The 16,829-nt window shown below is 54.2% G+C and overlaps 2 protein-coding genes across 10 annotated transcripts in view; one reads left to right on the plus strand and one right to left on the minus strand.

Annotated features, from left to right (window-relative positions):
* The window catches only part of SZT2 (SZT2 subunit of KICSTOR complex), a 54,678-nt gene extending 43,856 nt beyond the window's left edge, over nt 1–10,822 (plus strand). For 6 of the 9 annotated variants that reach the window (XM_069023135.1, XM_069023138.1, XM_069023140.1 and 3 more), the window contains 12 exons: nt 359–484; nt 2,270–2,475; nt 2,594–2,687; nt 4,039–4,119; nt 4,521–4,595; nt 5,453–5,666; nt 5,948–6,131; nt 6,445–6,567; nt 6,806–7,307; nt 7,630–7,746; nt 7,849–7,917; nt 10,085–10,822. In XM_069023135.1, coding sequence (XP_068879236.1) covers nt 359–484; nt 2,270–2,475; nt 2,594–2,687; nt 4,039–4,119; nt 4,521–4,595; nt 5,453–5,666; nt 5,948–6,131; nt 6,445–6,567; nt 6,806–7,307; nt 7,630–7,746; nt 7,849–7,917; nt 10,085–10,228 — 1,935 coding nt within the window. In that variant the 3' untranslated portion in view covers nt 10,229–10,822. The remainder of the gene's footprint in view (nt 1–358; nt 485–2,269; nt 2,476–2,593; nt 2,688–4,038; nt 4,120–4,520; nt 4,596–5,452; nt 5,667–5,947; nt 6,132–6,444; nt 6,568–6,805; nt 7,308–7,629; nt 7,747–7,848; nt 7,918–10,084) is intronic. The other 3 variants (XM_069023137.1, XM_069023142.1, XM_069023143.1) reach the window with 1 other exon arrangement.
* A 557-nt stretch (nt 10,823–11,379) lies between these two features.
* Nucleotides 11,380–14,358, minus strand: HYI (hydroxypyruvate isomerase (putative)). The gene is made up of 8 exons (XM_069023144.1): nt 14,151–14,358; nt 13,963–14,074; nt 12,716–12,830; nt 12,491–12,569; nt 12,259–12,308; nt 12,038–12,107; nt 11,709–11,843; nt 11,380–11,510 (listed from the first exon to the last, which is right to left on the minus strand). Exons 1-8 carry the CDS (start codon nt 14,344–14,346, stop codon nt 11,422–11,424), a joined length of 846 nt encoding a protein of 281 aa, XP_068879245.1. The 5' UTR covers nt 14,347–14,358; the 3' UTR covers nt 11,380–11,421.
* Nucleotides 14,359–16,829: the final 2,471 nt, after the last annotated feature.

Consider the following 16,829-nt stretch of genomic DNA (forward strand, 5'->3'; position numbering starts at 1 on the left):
CAGGAGGTGGGCTGGGCCTTCTTACAGCACACTAGGAGCACCAGCAAAGGGGAGCACTAAAGCACCGAGCTTTAGTGTATGTTGGGGATGGTGCTAGGCAGTGGATGCTCTCTGCTTGAACTTTTGGGGATTGTAGGGCTGTATGTTGGGGATGGTGTTCTCTGCTTGAACTTTTGGGATTGTGGGGCTCTGAACCACACTTGGGCATGGGGCCTCACTACCCAGCACTGGAAAGGCTGTAAAGCAGGGGATTCCCCCAGTTAGGTCCATTTGAGCAGCATTGCCGTGTCATGGACACCTTGTTCCCAGCCTCGGTGAGGGGTGAGTGCTGTAACCATGCCCCTCTCATGTCGTGCAGCTGGCAGACCTGGAGACTCTGAAGCAGTCCTCACGCCTGGTTCACTACTGTGCCACCCCCTTGCTCTTTGACCCGGCCTTCCGGCAGCAAATCCAGACTGACCAGCTGGGCAAGGTAGAGGGGAAGGTGAGTGTCAGCAAGCACCAGGAGGTGCTTATTGGTGACTGAATTATTTAGGGTGAAGAAGGCTGAGGAATGGGCTTCCCACTGCACATTAGAGCCATGCTGAGCCCAGGCCTGCTCTTCTTGGGACTGGTAGTATGAGTAGTCTTTTCCCAAGACAGAGTGCTCTAGCCTCACTCCTACAATACAGGATAAATTTGAAAGATGGAGACTGAGAAAATCCTTGGGTCCTCAAAGCCATTCTCCTGCACCCACACTATCCCTGGAGAAAACTGATTTTCTTTTCTACTCAGGGAATTCAGGGCTGAGTCTGGAGAAGCCATCAAGGGCACTGTCTGGTACTGATCTTTTAAGGAAGCAAAACTTTCTTATGCATTCAGCAGACAGACCTGGTAAACCTTTCTTGGACCAAACAAATAGCCGAAACAATTGAAAGCAAACCAGCTGAATCCTGAGCAGGTTGCAACCTACAGACTGTAACCAGTGCAGATCCCATACTGGCTGTTCACAGTCAGTATGTGTGTTGGAAGGGAAGAATAGGCTGTTGTAATTTATCAAAATGTCAAAAGGATTTTGACAGAGTCTTTAAGCAGAGGTTGCTACAGAAATTGAACACTCACAAGTGAAAGGGAAAGTATCATCACAGAATGAAAACTTCACTTTGTTTTTGGAACAGAGCAAAATGGAAATTGGTTATTGGATTTGAAGAGCCTCGCAGCAGGGGTTTCAAGGTGGTGTATTGGGTTCAGTATCTCCAGGTCTTTTATTGGGACGTATGAGATGCCAGGTTTTGCAGTGCTGGAGGGCTGTTCAGATAGGTCAGAACAGAAAAAGACTGCAAGGAACTCAGGAGATAGCTGAGTAGCTTGTGAAATGAGAGCTATTGTGAGAGCTGGGATCTGGTTCCCAGTAAAACAGCACAATATGGAGAGAAATTTGAACTCTTTTGCATTGTACACTCACTGCAGAGCCTCTACAGAGCAGACATCTCAGTGGTTTCTTCAATTTGGGAACAGCTGGGCACAGCAGACACTGGTTAGAATACACCAGAAAGGGGTGTTAGTATAATGGGAAATATTCTAATACATTTCTAAAATGCTACTGTATTAATGTCTTCATCTGACCAGTAAGTATGAGACCAAACATTTGTGGCAAAGGCACTGAACTGGAGAGACTTGGAGAAGGTCAGAGAGTAGCTGGAGCGATGCCAGGTTAAGTGACATCTCTTGTGGTTGGTGGAACAGATAGGCAGAAAGCCAGATAGAAACATGTAACAGAGCCGCAGGCTTAAGGTAGAGAGATCAAAAAATGAAACCGTAGTCTCTCTCAGCACAAAGAAAAGGAGTATTCAGGACATCAAAAGGAGAACTGAAAGTGTTTAGAAGGAAACACTGTTCTTTTTCAGTGCTACTGAACTCCTAGGAAATCCTGAGTAGTCAGCATGATTCATAAGGGGGTTGGACTCTTACCATGGCAATAGGAGCTGAAGCTCTGAGCTGTGCATGAACCAGTTGTGAGCCCCTAACATTTTGTGGAAGCTGTTCTGGGGGGCAGATGTGAATTCTGGCACAGGCTATTTCCTGCAGGTTATTGCAGTGCTGTTAGGTCAGAGCATGGCTGGGTAGATCTTGGATCTGGCATTTTGGCACATGTACTAGGACAGTACCTGGAGAACCAGATGTTAGTGCTCTCTGGCAGAGAGAGATCTACCTTTTGCTCAAGCAGGGCACCTGGTGTCCTCGGCTGGGGCCAGTCACAGCAGTTTTCCTTAGCAACTTTCTCTTGCAGAAGCGCCACCGCTCCAATGACTCTACAGCTTCAGGGAGGGACCGCAGCCACAGCTGTGACTCAGCAGAAGCACTGCCCTGCAAGGTGAAGGAGGAGCCGTGGCTGCAGGAGATGTGCAATGCCTTCCTGCAGCAGTACATCCAGTACCTGCAGAGCATGGGCTTCATCCTGGTCCAGGTGCGGCCACCCTCACCCACCACTCGCAGGTCAGTGATGTGCTGGGAGCCCTGCTGTTGGAGAAAAGCCACCGTGCTGAGCTGTGCCCTAGTTTGACACAACAGGTCTTGGTTCCCTGCTCAAGGCTGACTCTGCTCTCATTTCCAGTAGCACGAGCCGGATCCGAGCTCTGGCAGCAATGGGAGTGGAGGGTAGAGGGTCCTTTTCCTACACAAAGCCAAAACCAGAGGGAAGTCCAAAGGTGAGCACGTTTCTCTTACAAGGGTGGAACTGGGATGGAAGTCAGGCTGTGGAGTGGGCCAGTTCTGGTTGGCTTTTGAAACTGTCTCAGGCAAAAAGGATGTGGGAGGGCAGAGAAAGCATCAAAACCAGCCTGTCTAGACCAGCACCATCTTTGGGAGTTTGGGTATGATGAGATCTCTTTGCCCTCCTGCATGTCCTCCTACAGGCCTCAGAGCCACTTCCTGGCACTGGGTGGAACCAGGGCAAATACCAAAAGACTGGTAACAACTTGGAGGGGCTCAGAAGAGGAATAGGATGACCTAGAGCAAGGATAGCTGCTTTTGGGTGAGATTCTGGAGGATTACCTGTCAGAGAATCTTCAGCATCTACAGTTAAGGGCAACTCTAGGGCAGAAGGATCTTTAGCTAGAGTGAGATGAATGCAGGAGTTAACGAGGTTAGAGAAGATAAGCCTAGAATGACTCTACTATGAGAGCAGGCTGAGGTTCCTCATGTATAAAGAAGTGGCAGCTAGGGAGGAACAAGTCAGAGCTGTACAAAATTGAAGCTAACCTGGAAAGGGATTGATCTTTTGCTGTCTTATTCAATACAACACCTAGAGACCATCAAATGAAAGTAATTGGAGCCAGTTTTGAAACTAAGGAGAGTGTTTCTTTGAGCAGCAGCTAACAGTGGTCATCATCAAAAGGTTTTGTGAACAATTAAGATCTTACATGAGTTTTGTGAACATGAGCTTACAAGACAAAATAAGTAAGTACTTGGAAGAGAATTCCATTGGAGTCTCCAGCTAAGCAGAAACCACCCATGGCTCTTGGAATCACCCAGGGATGATGGGAGCATGTAGCATTTACTCACCCTTTTCCAACACTTTATTGGCACCTGCCTTTGGCTGATGTTGGTGCAGGACTGTGAGTAAGACAACACCTTGCAGATAAAATGAGAAGAGAGCAATCTGCTGAGCACATTAAGAGGGGGCAAATGAATTTGCTGGCAGCTAAACTCTGAATTGTCTCTGATAGCTCTGTATCAGGCAGGGACAATGGTCTGGGGACACCTCAGCAAGGAGTGAGGTTCCATGGACACTATCCTTCCTTGGCTTAGTGTCCCACACTCTAGCGACACCATGTCCTGAGCAAGCAGGAGGCGAAGGGATCAGTGTGCCTGGTGTGTTCTCTCAAAGACTGTTAGGTTTGTTAGGACTGTCAGCTCTGCCATATCTCCTCTCTTCTCTCCAGTGAGATTGCTCAGTTGAGGAGGCCCCTCTATTTCCACCTCTGCCACAGAGCCTTGTGGCAGCTTCACACCCTTGTGCACCAGAGAGCCTCTTCAGCTTTGTCCTTCTCTTCCCAGAGCACAAGCCCTGCTGTTGCCACCTACCATCTACAGAGAGCTCTTCCAGGTGGGATTGTGCTCATGGAGTTGGCCTTCCAGGTAAGAAAGAACAAGAGACAAAGTATGATCTCTGGAGATTCAGGGACAGTCTTCAGAGGTGACAAAAGGGAGTGACGAGGAGTGCAGCAGGGACATGTGATTCTTCATTTGTCCTGTTTCTTCCATGGCCCTGCAAGACTGGGATCAGCTGGAGATTATTCTGCAGGGCTCAGAGCAGTAAGAGTTGCCTGTAGGAAGGATAATGAAGGGCTCAGCAGCAGTTAGGGTGCTCTCTGCTTAGCCACATGTTGCCTGGTCTGGCTTGGTTCAGACAGGGTGAGACAGAACATGGGGCAAGAATGTCTGGGCCCCAGCCCAGAGCGTGAAGCGTTGGGGCTGTGCTCCTTCCCTGGAGAGGCCCAAGGCTGTGCTGTGCTCTGCTCACGTGCTCTCTCCTCCAGGGCTGTTACTTCTGTGTGAAGCAGTACGCACTGGAGTGCTCACGGATCCCCATGGGCCAGTCTGTGAACTCTCAGGTAATGGCTTTGCAGGCACAGCTGGTGCTCATCAGGGTCAGGGGATGCTTTGTGGGGAGGAGTGATCTCTGGAATGGAATGGGCAGTTCAGGTATAGCAAGTTCTGGAGAGCTCTGTTCCCTCCTCATGGAAAAGCCTTCTGCAGCCACGTGCCCTCCATGGCGCTGCTGGAGCAGAGCTGGAGTGCAGTAAAAGGGGGTGGGAGGTTTGGCAAGAGGATGACTCTCATCCTAGCTTGGGGAACAAGACAGAACAGACTGGGGAGGAATAGGAGCAATTCTGGCAAAGATGACTGCTCTAGAGAAAGTCAGTGCATGGCTCTCTGCTTCCCTTGGAACAAGAAGGAAGTGGAATGGGAACAGGCATCTGTGAACATGATTGGCTGCCCTTTGCCAGAGGAGATTACTTTCTGCACCAGAAAAGTTCCTTCATACCTCTGTGCCTTGCTCTACAACACTGGGGCTGCCTGCTCCCTTCTCCTTTGTAGGGTCAGGGTGTTTCCTGCCTGTTCCCAAGGGCACTAGGTGTCTGTGTAGAGGCTGGACAGCCCCAGGTTGTCTGAGACCAGAGGCATGCATGACCATACTGTCCTTTCCAAGGTGCCTCTGTAGCAAGACTGCATCTTATATATGCCAAAAGTGTCTCTCCTAAGCTTAGAGCCTTCCAGGGCCTTGTCTGCGGGTTTGCTGACTCTTTCCTGGAAAGCTTGCACATGCACAGGGCAGTGGTATGAGGCTGCATTCTGCTCTGATGCTGGGACAGCTGCACTGGCTGTGCCATGCCTTGTCAGCAGGGCTTTGCAGGAGGGTGTGAGGTGCCTGGCAACATTTCTGCCTTGACTCCCTGTCCCTCCACAGCTTTCCATGCTCTTCACGGAGGAGTGTGACAAGGTGCGGGACCTCATGCACGTGCATTCGTTCAGCTATGACTTCCACCTGCGCATAGTCCACCAGTATCTGCTGGGCTCCCACATGACTCTCCGCCAAGGCTACCATCTCACCAGCTTCCTGGAGGATTTCATTGCCCATCATCCTGACATCCCCAAATTTGGCCGCAACCACGTTTTCCAAGGTCTGTAGGTCAATGTGTGACCAGTCTGGGGTTGATCACCAGCACGTAACTTGGCAAAAGGTTTCCAAGTCCTTTACAAATAAACCTGACCTTTGGAGTATTCAGGGAGATGACAAGGTGGGGGTGATGGGAGGGGCTGAGCTCTGGGGGAGGTCCTTGTTGCCCTGTTGTGGAAGTGGCAGGTTGGTTGCTCTGTCTCCTGGAGTAGATGGGAGGACACTGCTCTGCCCAGGTAAGAGGCACAGAGTGTCTCCTGTGATAGCAATGTATTTTTCCACTAGGCACGCTGGCCCTGCCTACCAACATGATCACTGCACACCAGCTGTACAACTACATCGCTGACCATGCCAACACCTACCACATGAAACCCCTGCGCATGGCCCGACCGGCCACGGGCAGTGACAGCAAGAAGGGAACACCGGGCACAGAGCAGAACGAATATGCACTTGTCTCTATTTGGAACAGGTGAGTGCATCTGCTGCAAGTTCCTGGAGCTGCTGGAGATTGGTGGCAACTTGCCAGTCCCTTGGGACACTGCTCAAGGTGCCAACAAAGCTGACAGTTCTACACTGTGCCAGACAGCAGTTCTGGCCAGTTCTTCTGAGATGGCCATCAGGGGTGGTGTGTATGTGTGCAGGTGCATTTGACATTTCCTGTGGCACTTCTGAGGAGTCCTGCTGTGTGGAATTCCCCATGTCCAATGGTTCTGTTGTGATCAGGAGCCCTGGGAGAACAAAACGAGGTTTCCTTCATATTGATGTGCCTTTTTTTATCACAGCTCGGGCTCCTACAAGGACTCTGAAGGTCTGCGTCATCATGATGACTTTGACGTGTCCCTCCTGGTTTGTCACAGTGCAGCACCATTTGAGGAGCAGAGTGAGGCAGAGAGACGCATGCTCCGGTGAGCACTGGGGGCCAGTGACAGCAAAGCTTCCTGGCTGGGGAGGAGGGCTCTGGGAGGGACTGGTTCTGTCTGAAATAGCACAGGCAGAGTTATTGGTATCTAGGGAGGATCACTGTGAGAACTTGGGCAGAGAAGCACCCTTTCTGGCAGGGACAGAGGGGCCTGTGGTTCACTTGCAGTGCAGCTGAGAGGGGAGCAGCCCTTCCCCATGTCACAAGTGTCTCCTTGCTCCCAGTTTGCGTTTCTACGTCATCATGACAAGCCAGCGGGAGCTCTTTCCGCGGCTCACGGCCGACATGCGACGCTTCAAGAAGCTGCCACGCTTGCAGCGGGAAGTGCTGGAGCCTGTGGTGGGCCGGGCAGCCTGGGAGGCAGCGGAGCCAGAGCCAAGCCTGGGCCGGCAGCCGTCGGCAGAGCGGGAGCTGTGGCAGGACGTGGAGGACAGCAGCGAGTTCTATGTGGGGGGCACACAGGTCAAACTGGGGCCAGGGCTCTTCTACACCTCGCCGCTCTTCCCCTTGCTGGCCTCCGAGGTGGCCTCAGCCCAGAAGCAGCTCAGCAGCATGGTACAGCTGGCCAAGTGCCACTGCCGCAGGGACAACCTCTGGAAGCGCCTCTTCCTTCTGGAGCCTCTGGCTTCTGACAAGCTGAAGCTGGGCAAGCTCTCCCTGGTGGAGCTGGAGGAGCTGCTCGACGCCGTGCATGGGAAATCCATTGCAGATGTCGACCCCCAGCTGGTGAGCAGCAAGGATGGGGGCACAGTGCACAGCAGCTGCTGTTCTGCTCTGGGGATGAAGTGGGGAGCCAGGTGAAGGGGCATGCAATGCACATCTCTTCCTGCTTGGTGGGAAGGTAGAGGCAGGAACATAGCTCCTAGCTGGCAGGGGAAGGGGGAGACTGCATGGACCTGTCTGTAGAGAGTGAACAGCCCTCAGTCAGCATCCTCAGTGGGCTGTGAGGGTTGCATCTGATTTGGGGTCTGGAGGCTGCTGTGGCAATATGGCTGCTGGTGCCATGGCTAGAGGGAGGATGAAAATCAGGCCTTTTCTATGCCTGCAGGAATGCTTCCTCACCATGACAGTCTCCTGGTACCAGAGCCTCATCAAGGTGCTGTTGAGCCGCTTTCCCCAGAGCTGTCGGCACTTCCACAATGCTGAAACCGGCACCCAGTATCTGGTAGGACACAGCCCATTGCCCACCTGCAGCCTCTGTCCCCATGTCCCTGTCCTGGGTTCTGTACTGGCTCCTCTCTAATGTGCTCTGTGACTCTCCTGACAGGTCGTGCTCAACCAGAAGTTCACAGATTGCTTCGTTCTTGTGTTTCTCGATTCTCATTCAGGAAAAACAGTGAGTCCTTGGGGACAGAACAACAGCTATGTTGGCTCAGGCCAGGAATTTGTCTAGATTGATCTAGCAGTGGCCAAGGGCAGGTGTGCGTGAGAGCACGACCAGGTCAAGAAGCTTGTAATGCTTCTCTTAAATACTGTTCCAACATCTAAAAATCGGTAGCTTAGGGCCATCCTGAGCTACAAGTGGCCTTTGCATTTATTTAATAGCCCTCCACAGCTTTATTTCCTTTGGTTCATTTCTAGCATCCACAATTTCCCCTGACTTGCAGCTCCATGAGGCAGTTGTAGTCTAGGTGAAGAACTTCCTTGGCTTAATTTTGTAGCTCTTACTGTTCTTTCCATGTGATGCCCCTTTGTTCTTGTATTAGAAAACAGTGAGCACTTGATCCTCTTTTCCTTCACAGGATTGCTTTTGGATCATTTTCTCAGCTCTCTATCCAGGCTAAGCAGTCCTTCTGTATTCAGTCCAAAGTCAGATCACACTGGGTCTGGGTGGGAGGGGCTACTAGTACTGTGGGCTGCTCCTACATGGGCAGAAAGGAAGGGGACCTGCACTGTCAGGGTCCCAGCAAACCTGCAAGGACCTTTCCCCTCACTGAACTTGATGGTAAAAATACTTTGCTTTCAGCTGTGCTCCCAGGCAGGTTACAGGATGGGTCACAGGGAATGCAGCTCCATGTGAGAGCAGGGGATCTACAAGAGGCTTCAGTCCACAATAAGGCTTCTGCAGACTGCAGAGTAACTGATACTGTATAAAATAAATCACACTCCATCTGAAAAGCAGGTAGCAGAGAGAGAAGACGTGGTGCTTGCTGGAAGGCTGCTCAGTGCCTCCTGCCACCTGATGGTCTTAGTGTCACCTTGTGTCACCTTGTGGGCATTGATATGATATACCCAGCCCTCCATCCCCTCTCCCAGTGACTCCCATTTTGTAACAGAAATCCTTTGTTTTCATAACACTGTATTTTGTGCTTAGCATTCATCCCATTTTTGTGGTCTCTCAAAACTCTCTCAGGTTTTTTTTGGCTTTTTTTTTTTTGCATTATCCCAATCCTCTTTTGAATTAGTGCCTCAAATTTTATCAGCACACTCCTCATCTTTGTACCAGACTTGTTAAAGTACTAACCAATGTGAGTCCCAAAGCCTGTCCTGGAGGAACTCTGTGACCTCTCTACAGCCTGCTATTTTCCCCTTTCAGCACTGCCATGTTCTCACCTTATAATTTTTAGCTAATTCCTATCTTCTCAGCTCTCCTAAATTTCCCATGTGGCACCACATCAAATCCTTCCTGAATCTCAGATAAGATGTACCATGATTCCTTTGTCTAGAAATGTTACCTTATCAAAGAGAACTTTAGTGTTAGCGCAGCACTTCAGTAACACTGAGCTGTGTTTCCCTCATGGTTCTGTCTCTCCCAGCCTGCTCTGAAGCCTTGCACGCTGCTGGAGTTGGGTTCACAAATCACTTCCTTTCCCCTCTTAAACGATGGTGGTGCATTTGCTGTTTTGTAGTTACACAGCTCTTCTCATGATTTTACCAGTTTGTTAGGGATCCTGGCTACTGGATGTGCTGCATTTCAACTCTGGAGAACATCCCGTCCCTATGTCTTGATGCTGATCTAAGTGCACTGAGTCATTGACATTTTTGTTCTGCTTCAGCTCCTGCAACCTCTGCCTGCTCCCTACTCCCCTCTGCCCTTGCCCTGCCTTGTCAGTAAAGTCACAAATCGGAGTGGAGCAGGCAGCATTTATTTTTAGGATTGCAGTTATTACATTTAATCTCCTCCTCTTCCCCATTTGTTGCACTCCTACTCTTTGCCTTAGAAGAAGAAATTTCCCTCTAATTTCCCTGGAAGCTCCAATTACTGTGGAGGCAGTAGGATCCCCTCCTCCCCTCTGGCTGCTGCCAGGACTGGTGTAACTGCAGATGCATGAGAGCTGGGACAGAGTGGGCAAGTCTTTGCATCAAACTTCCACCAGAAAAATTGGGAGGAGGCTCCAACATGCTCTGTCACAGGAGGAGGCACTAGTTTTGTACCATTGGCATTTTGGGACTTCTCCCAGTATTTGCCTAACACTGCCAAAGAAATGTCCACACACCTGGGCGAGGGACTGCACAGTGCTTGTCTGCATCCTGTCTCCTGACCCTCTCCTCCCTCTTGGCAGAGCCTCACTGTGGTTTTCCGGGAGCCGTTCCCAGTGCAGCCCCAGAACAGCGAGAGTCCTCTGCCACAGCTCGTGTCCACGTACCATCACCTGGAGTCAGTTATCAACACCGCCTGCTTCAACCTGTGGACGGGCCTGCTCTAGCACTGGCACCCACATCCTGGAGCAATGATTCCGACCTCGGCACGGCCGTGCCATTGGTGACCATGGGGAAGAACAGGTCTCTGGGGGGACCTGTGCGTGGGCACTGCAGGCAGCACTGCCGGTGGCACACATGGCTACTGACCTGAGGAGCCAGGGGATGTGCACCTCATCGCTGGCTGGCTGGTATGGCCCTCGTGTACTGTTTTCAGTGGGTTTGATATGAATGGCCTTGAAGCAAACAGCAAGGGCAGGAACTTGGCTGCTGCAACAGCCTGGCTGAAACAGAGCAACTCTCAGGGACATGGCTTTGGCATCCATAGGTGAGTTCTGCCTGCTGGGAAGGCACTGAGGAGCACACATGGCACCATCTTCTGCCCAGGGCAGCACTGCACAGTGCTCTGGCTTTAGGAGGAAAGACTCCTGACCACAGGGCTCCTGGCAGTGAGGAAAACTGCTACTGGCCTTTTGCTTTCCTCGGGAGAGCACAAATGGGACAGGAAGGGTGAACTGGGTCACAGGAAGGTTTTATGGAGGTGTACATTTGAGCCATTGGTGTATCTGTGAAATAAACTGAACCAGATCCTTGCTCAGTCACTGTAAGCTGTGGAAAGCTGCCTGTAGAGGATGCAGAGTGGCCCTGACTATGGGGCTGGCTGGGTTTGCTCTGGAATCTGACACTTGCTCTGGAGCAGGAGCAGCAGGCCGGTCAGCCTTGAGTGTCCATGGGCAGGCAGCCCCCACCCAGCCTGTTACCTTGGATCGGACAGCCTGGGAGAGGATGGCTTGCCTCACTTGCAGCCCTGTTATAGAGTCAGTGCTGGGTACTGGCAACAGCCTTAAGAACTTCAGTACCTGGAAGTCCAGAGCGTTCTTCCCACAACTTCAGGCACCAGCTGGAATGCTCCCCTTATTAGGGGAAACTGGAAACCTCTCCCTGGACACCCTTGCAGCCTGGAAAGTAAAAGTTCTCTTGTGTGCCTGAGCCATCCCTAAATCTAACGTGCTGCAGGTGGTACTTGTGTAGATGAGGGTCCAACAGCTTGGACTGACCCAGTAGAGCCTGGGCAAGGGAAATATGACATAGACCTCACTCTAGCAATCATCCCACCCACCACACTCCCATAGTCCTAGAGAAGACACGTGCTCCTCTGTTAAGCCATTGCTTTGTCTTTTATTCTCATGGTTTTCTAGTTTTACTTGGCTGCCTTGCTGGTCGCACCGTGCTGCAGCCCTCTGCTTTCCCAGTAGGATCGCAGCCAGCCCAGACCTTCCAGGGTGTCTCCTGCAGTGACAGACAAGGTCTCCTGCTGCAGCTGGAGAAGCTGGAGCAGCTTCTGTTCAGGACAGAGCTCTCATCACCAGGTAGGGACTGACACCCACTACCTGTGCCCCCCAGGACCTGCCTGTTTTTGCACAGTACCCAGCCAGCTGGTCTGTGCTTGGAGCTGCCCATGGGGCTCAGACCTGCAGGCCCACTCACCCTTCGGAGCATACTCGCACCCCACGTAGCCAGTGTAGCCAAGGGACTCCAGGAGCTCAAAGAGGTAGGGGAAGTTCAGCTCCCCAGGGCTATCGGGCTCGTGCCGCCCTGGTACCTGTGCAATCTGGATATGACCTAGGGAGAGAAGGGGAGAGGCCGTGCCCAAGGCAGCCCTGCCTGCAGCCTTCTTTGGCCTTTGGTCACTCAAGGTGACCCAAGAGTAGCCCCACACCCCCAGCCAGCTACAGCAGAGCCTAGAGCAGGAGGGCCCCTGTCAAAGCCACTCCTGCCCAGTGGCTGCAGCGGAGCTGGTCAGGCGCAGGGCGTACCGATGAGTGGGAAGTACGTCTCCAGGTTGCGTGACAAATTGCCATCCATTATCTGGCAGTGAAAGAGGTCCTGGGGGTGAGAGGAAAATGGAGGGTGCAGCTGTTCAGCAGTGAGCAGTTAAGGACAGCTGTGCTATGGTCCCTGTCCCATGTCCCCAGGAGGGGATAACAAGCCCATGGCCACCAGAACTCCCCTGTAGACCTGTGCAGGTTTCCCTCACCAGCTGCAGCTTCAGGTTGGGCCGTCCCACTTTCTCCAGGATGGCAGCAGCTAAGGGGACAAGAAATGAGAGATCATTGCCCCCAGGGTCGAAGCTTTGCAGAGAAGCCCCAGGACCCCCCTTCATCACCTGTGCTCCCTCAGCATCTGCCTGCTAGTGAGGCAACCTCCTGCCTTTCAGACTTTGGAGATCCTTCTCCTCCTCTGAAGGAGACTCTTGGTGTCTGGCTTACCATGGTGTGGGGTGTTCAGATAGTAGCGAGGGTCAGTGATGCGGTTGTTAATAGGCTCCAACAGTCCAATCATGTCTTCCTGTAACACAGTAATGTCACTCTGTGGAGCATCCTGTCATCTCTGCAGCAGGAATTGTAACTTCCCCATGCCAGGCTGGTGGGGTATTCTCCATCTTGGGTATCCCAAGAGCTGCACACTCAAAGCAGGACCCATTCCCCACTTACCTGGGACAGGAGGTCAGCAGTGTATCGGAGATTCTCGATGAAGGTGGCTTCCATCTCACCTGCCACTGCAGCCCGCTCTGTGCCCAGGGGCACCCGCCCAGCCATCACATGAATCCTACAGGCACAGAGAGACAGTCACAGGCAGCAACTGCAAGCAGCTACCCTGATCTAACACTCCTTTCTCTGCTGATGGCAAAAGGGGCCAGGCTGGGGGAGCAGACAGAGAAGGGGTTAGAGGAGCTATCTCCCCTGCAGGAGGCACAACAGCAGCCAGCGAGCTGCCAGACAGGACACAAATATGCACCATCTCAATACAGAGAGCGATGACTTTGAACCTTTTGCCTGACAAATCACAGACCTTGCCTCTTTCCTCTTTTGCCATCTGCCTTCAGCTTTCACCCTGAGGCTGGAGCTTTCTTGGGGTCTCGCTCCTTGGGGGGCCCCAACCCAGCCTGCTGGGCAACCGGCATGCTGCTTCTGCCAGGGCCTGCCCTATGCATGGAGTCACTGCTTGCTGGCTGTGAGCAGGGAAGGGACAGTGCCCCGTGCTGGACTGCCCTACCATGCAGAGCTCAAGGGCCAGGCCATCTTCAGCCACCATTGCGGAAGGTGAACAGTAGAAACAAAAACTTTTTCAATCTGCCTTTACCAGTGTGCAAGTGGCACTGGGCAGCCTCTCGCCTGCCTGGCCCATGCCCTCCACAGGGCTTTGGACTGAGTTTCAACGGGAAAGAATGGTGCAAAGTGGAATAAAAGGGCCCTCTTGGTTTTCTGAAGGGAGCGGTGCCAGGCTAATTGCATCTTTTACGGTGTCTCTGCTGTGCTGGAGTCAGCGTGGCCTCAATAAAGCAACTGTTGTGGTGTCCTGGGGGAAACGACTGGTGCAATTGGAGAGGAAAAAGGGAGGATTATCCTGGGGACTGTTGTGTGGAGGTGGGAACAAGAGCCTCCACTGCGACGGGCAGGGTCAGGCTCGTGCCTGGCAGCTCTGGGTCCACTCCCAGCGAGCACGCTGAGACCGCGGCCCCGCACAGCGGGGTCTGCCCCGAGCTGGCTCCGGCCCGACGCAGCCGAGCAGGAGATGCTGCCCGGGAGAGGCTCCGTGCCCCAGCGGGGGGAGGCACCGCGGGGCAAAGGGCGAGCTCCAATCGGGCGCAGCGCTGGAGCTGGAGGGCAGCAGAGGAAGCCCCCCCGGCAGCCGCGGGGCCGGGAGCGAGGCCGGAGCGGGGGTCCCACCTCGCACCTACCTGCGGCAGCCCACCGCCCGGGCGTAGTGCACGGCCGCCTCCAGGGCCTGCCGGAAGGCTGCCTGCCGCCCGGGCACGGCCGCCAGCCCCAGCTCGCCCGCCTCCTGGTCCCCTGGGAGAGAACGGCGGGGTCAGCGGAGGGCCCTCGCTATCCCGCGCACGGGGAGAGCAGCGGGACGCGGCCGTACCGGGGGGGGTGTTGAGGAGCGCGATCCGCACCCCCGCCCGCTCCGCCGCGGCCCGCAGCTCCAGGGCCGGGCAGGCCGCCGGCCAAGCCGCCTCCACCGCTCCGAACCCGGCGGCTGCCGCCGCTTCCAGTCGCGCCGGCAGCCCCGGGAGCTCCTGGAAGAGCCACGAGAGGTTGGCGGAGAAGCGCAGCGCCATGGCGGGCGGGGCGGGGCGGGGGCGGTGCTCCCGCGGCCACTCGGGGCAGCGCGTCCCGTGTGGGCGGCCCCGCCCGTCCGCGGGGCGCAGCGAGCTCCCGTCGGCGGGGACGGTGCTGGACTCCGTCCCGCGGCCGTGCGGCGCGCTGAGGGCTCCGGGACGTGCCCGCGACCCTGGCTGAGCGGCCCCACGCCGCGCCCCGGCGGGCAGAGGCGGCCCCGCGCTGCGGGGACACGCGTGGGGTTCCCGGCTTCGCCAGAGGGTCTGCGGGACAGGGGCGTGCTGGGGGTGCGTGGCACCGCGCGGCTGGAATCCGCTCTGGGAAAGGGGATTTTGCCAGGTGTTGGCCTGACACACGCAAAGCGCCCTCTTAATTGGTTTCCTGGGGAGCTTGTCTCTGACAGCGTCTCATTATGAGAGAAACCCTCTCTCCTTTTGTCCCATGCTCTGCATATTTTACCATAAAATGTTCATCTCCACTTCTGCAGAGCTGTGGCTCGGGCGTGCAGGATTCTGACCCCGGCGGTGCCCGTAGTTCCCAGTCCCCATCCCCCGTGCTCTGTGTGTCCCCAGGAGCACTCCCAGGCTGCAGGTGGGGTGCGTGTCCTGTCCGGCCCATGCCCAGCGGCTGTGCCGTGCCTGGCAGAACGGGTACCATGAGCCGTGGACATTTTGCAGCCTCTTGTGCTCAGCTTGTTCTTGGGGGCTCCTACCCCGTGCTGGGGGAGCCCTGCATGGTCCGACTCCTCTGTAACTGCTGTAGTAGCCCTCTGCAGCCCCAGGCAACTGTAAGCCCCAGGAATTCACTGTCCTTTGAGTGCCCAGCCTGGACAGAGGCCAGCCACAGCAACAGGTTTTTGGTGGAAGGTCAGGGCAGTGCTGGCCAAAGGGATAACAGTGGTGAAGCTACCCACTATGGAGTCTCAACTCAATTAAAGCTATTGATAATCAATTAGAACGGGCTTGACTCAACTTCTCAGAGTAATAACCCAGACTGTCAATTGCAGGGAGTGGCATCCATGTCCTCAGCACACATGTCCCCAGGACACAGACTGCTCCCTGCCTGCAGCTGCCATGCCAGGGGAGCGCTGCACCTTACACATGTCCTGTGGCCTCACTCTGTGGTGCACAGGGGTTGTCCTCCCCTTCACTCTTTCCCAGGAGGTGCCTGAGTGCAGGGGGGTGGATGGCAGAGCTGCACAGTCATTGGAATCCCCAGAACAAGAGGTGGTTCCTGCCTGGCCTAGGGCTGCAGCCTCGCTGGGTCCTTACACCTCAGAAAGGCATTCACTGAGGCCATGCATTGCCCCGGCCCCAGCCATCCTGGTTGCATCTCTAGCTGGAGCCTGGGCCCCTGACAGGGTCAAAGCCCAGGAGTCAGTGTGTGGGAGCAGGAAAGCTTTGCTGGGTTGAGATATCAGTGAATAAACACAGAACTGAGACCCAGCATGTGGGTAATCTGGGCAGCTGGATGGGAATGCACAGAGCCCTCATGTAAACCTGCCCTGCAATGGCAGGCGAAGCTGAGGGCTCTGTGCTGAAGCATTAATAGCATCTTTATGTCTCTGGTAATATATTGCATTGATTTTCTCATGTTATAACTGCGGTTCCTGCATTGCAGGCCGGTGTTTTGTCACTTTACCTTGACAGGACGCAGAGGATTTACTCCCTGCCGTGGCACATGCAGCTCTGGAGCCGTGTCTCACACTGGTGCTGGGGCCTGTGCTCGGCACCCTCTGTGTGAGGAGACAGCACAATGAGCATGGGGTGAGTTGGACCCCTGTATCCCTGAGGAAGATGAGGAGGGGGCTGAATGGGGTGCTGGAGTGGGAGGGCAGCTCTGTACCAAGCATCTCTGCAGCTGCCCAGGAGTTTTATTAGCCTGAAGGAAACGTAGCTCCTGCACATTTTATTGTCGAGCTGACATTTCGTCGCAGACCCAGCTCTGGCCTCTGTGATGGCTGGGATGGGGAAGTGGCAGTGCCTTGGGGTGCCCCGCGGTGCCAACAGCGGCAGCCAAGCCAGCCCCCCACCCTGAGCCCAGTGAAGTGGGGACACCAGTCCTCTCAGTACCCCATAAATCTCTCATCTCGTTGTGCTGCAGGGAAGGTTTTATTTTTCTCCTTTATGAAACATGTTTTAATTTAAATTGAGATTTCTGTATTTTAACTGCTTGTCCCAGACTCTCAGGTGGCTCAGCTGGGGGCCATGAGGGATGAGGTGCTGTGGGCTGGGGTGGCTGGATGGCACCATCCCACTGACATTTGTTACCTCTGTCCCTCCTGGGCACCCCCAGATCTGTCCCACTCCCCCTGCACCCTGTGGCTGTGCAAGGGAATCCAGGGCTCAGGCTGGGAGGGGGTATCCCAGGCATCCTTTCCCCCCAAGTTTTCTTCTCTCCTCTAAAGCACCCCAGTAATTTGCAGCCATGTTTGGATTTTGGCTTTTACAGTGAGTAAATTCTAGCCTCCTTATGTGTGGAA

The sequence above is a fragment of the Aphelocoma coerulescens genome, chromosome 8 (assembly GCF_041296385.1).
Source record: "Aphelocoma coerulescens isolate FSJ_1873_10779 chromosome 8, UR_Acoe_1.0, whole genome shotgun sequence".
NCBI classification, from domain to species: Eukaryota; Metazoa; Chordata; class Aves; order Passeriformes; family Corvidae; genus Aphelocoma; species Aphelocoma coerulescens.

Excerpts from the sequence above, each read along its gene's own strand:
- HYI (XM_069023144.1), bottom strand. The coding sequence starts at position 14,346 with ATGGCGCTGCGCTTCTCCGCCAACCTCTCGTGGCTCTTCCAGGAGCTC. Across the intron at positions 12,309-12,490 it reads TCTGAACACCCCACACCATG|CTGCTGCCATCCTGGAGAAA; the intron begins GTAAGCCAGACA and ends TTGTCCCCTTAG. Across the intron at positions 12,108-12,258 it reads CCAACCTGAAGCTGCAGCTG|GACCTCTTTCACTGCCAGAT; the intron begins GTGAGGGAAACC and ends TCTCACCCCCAG.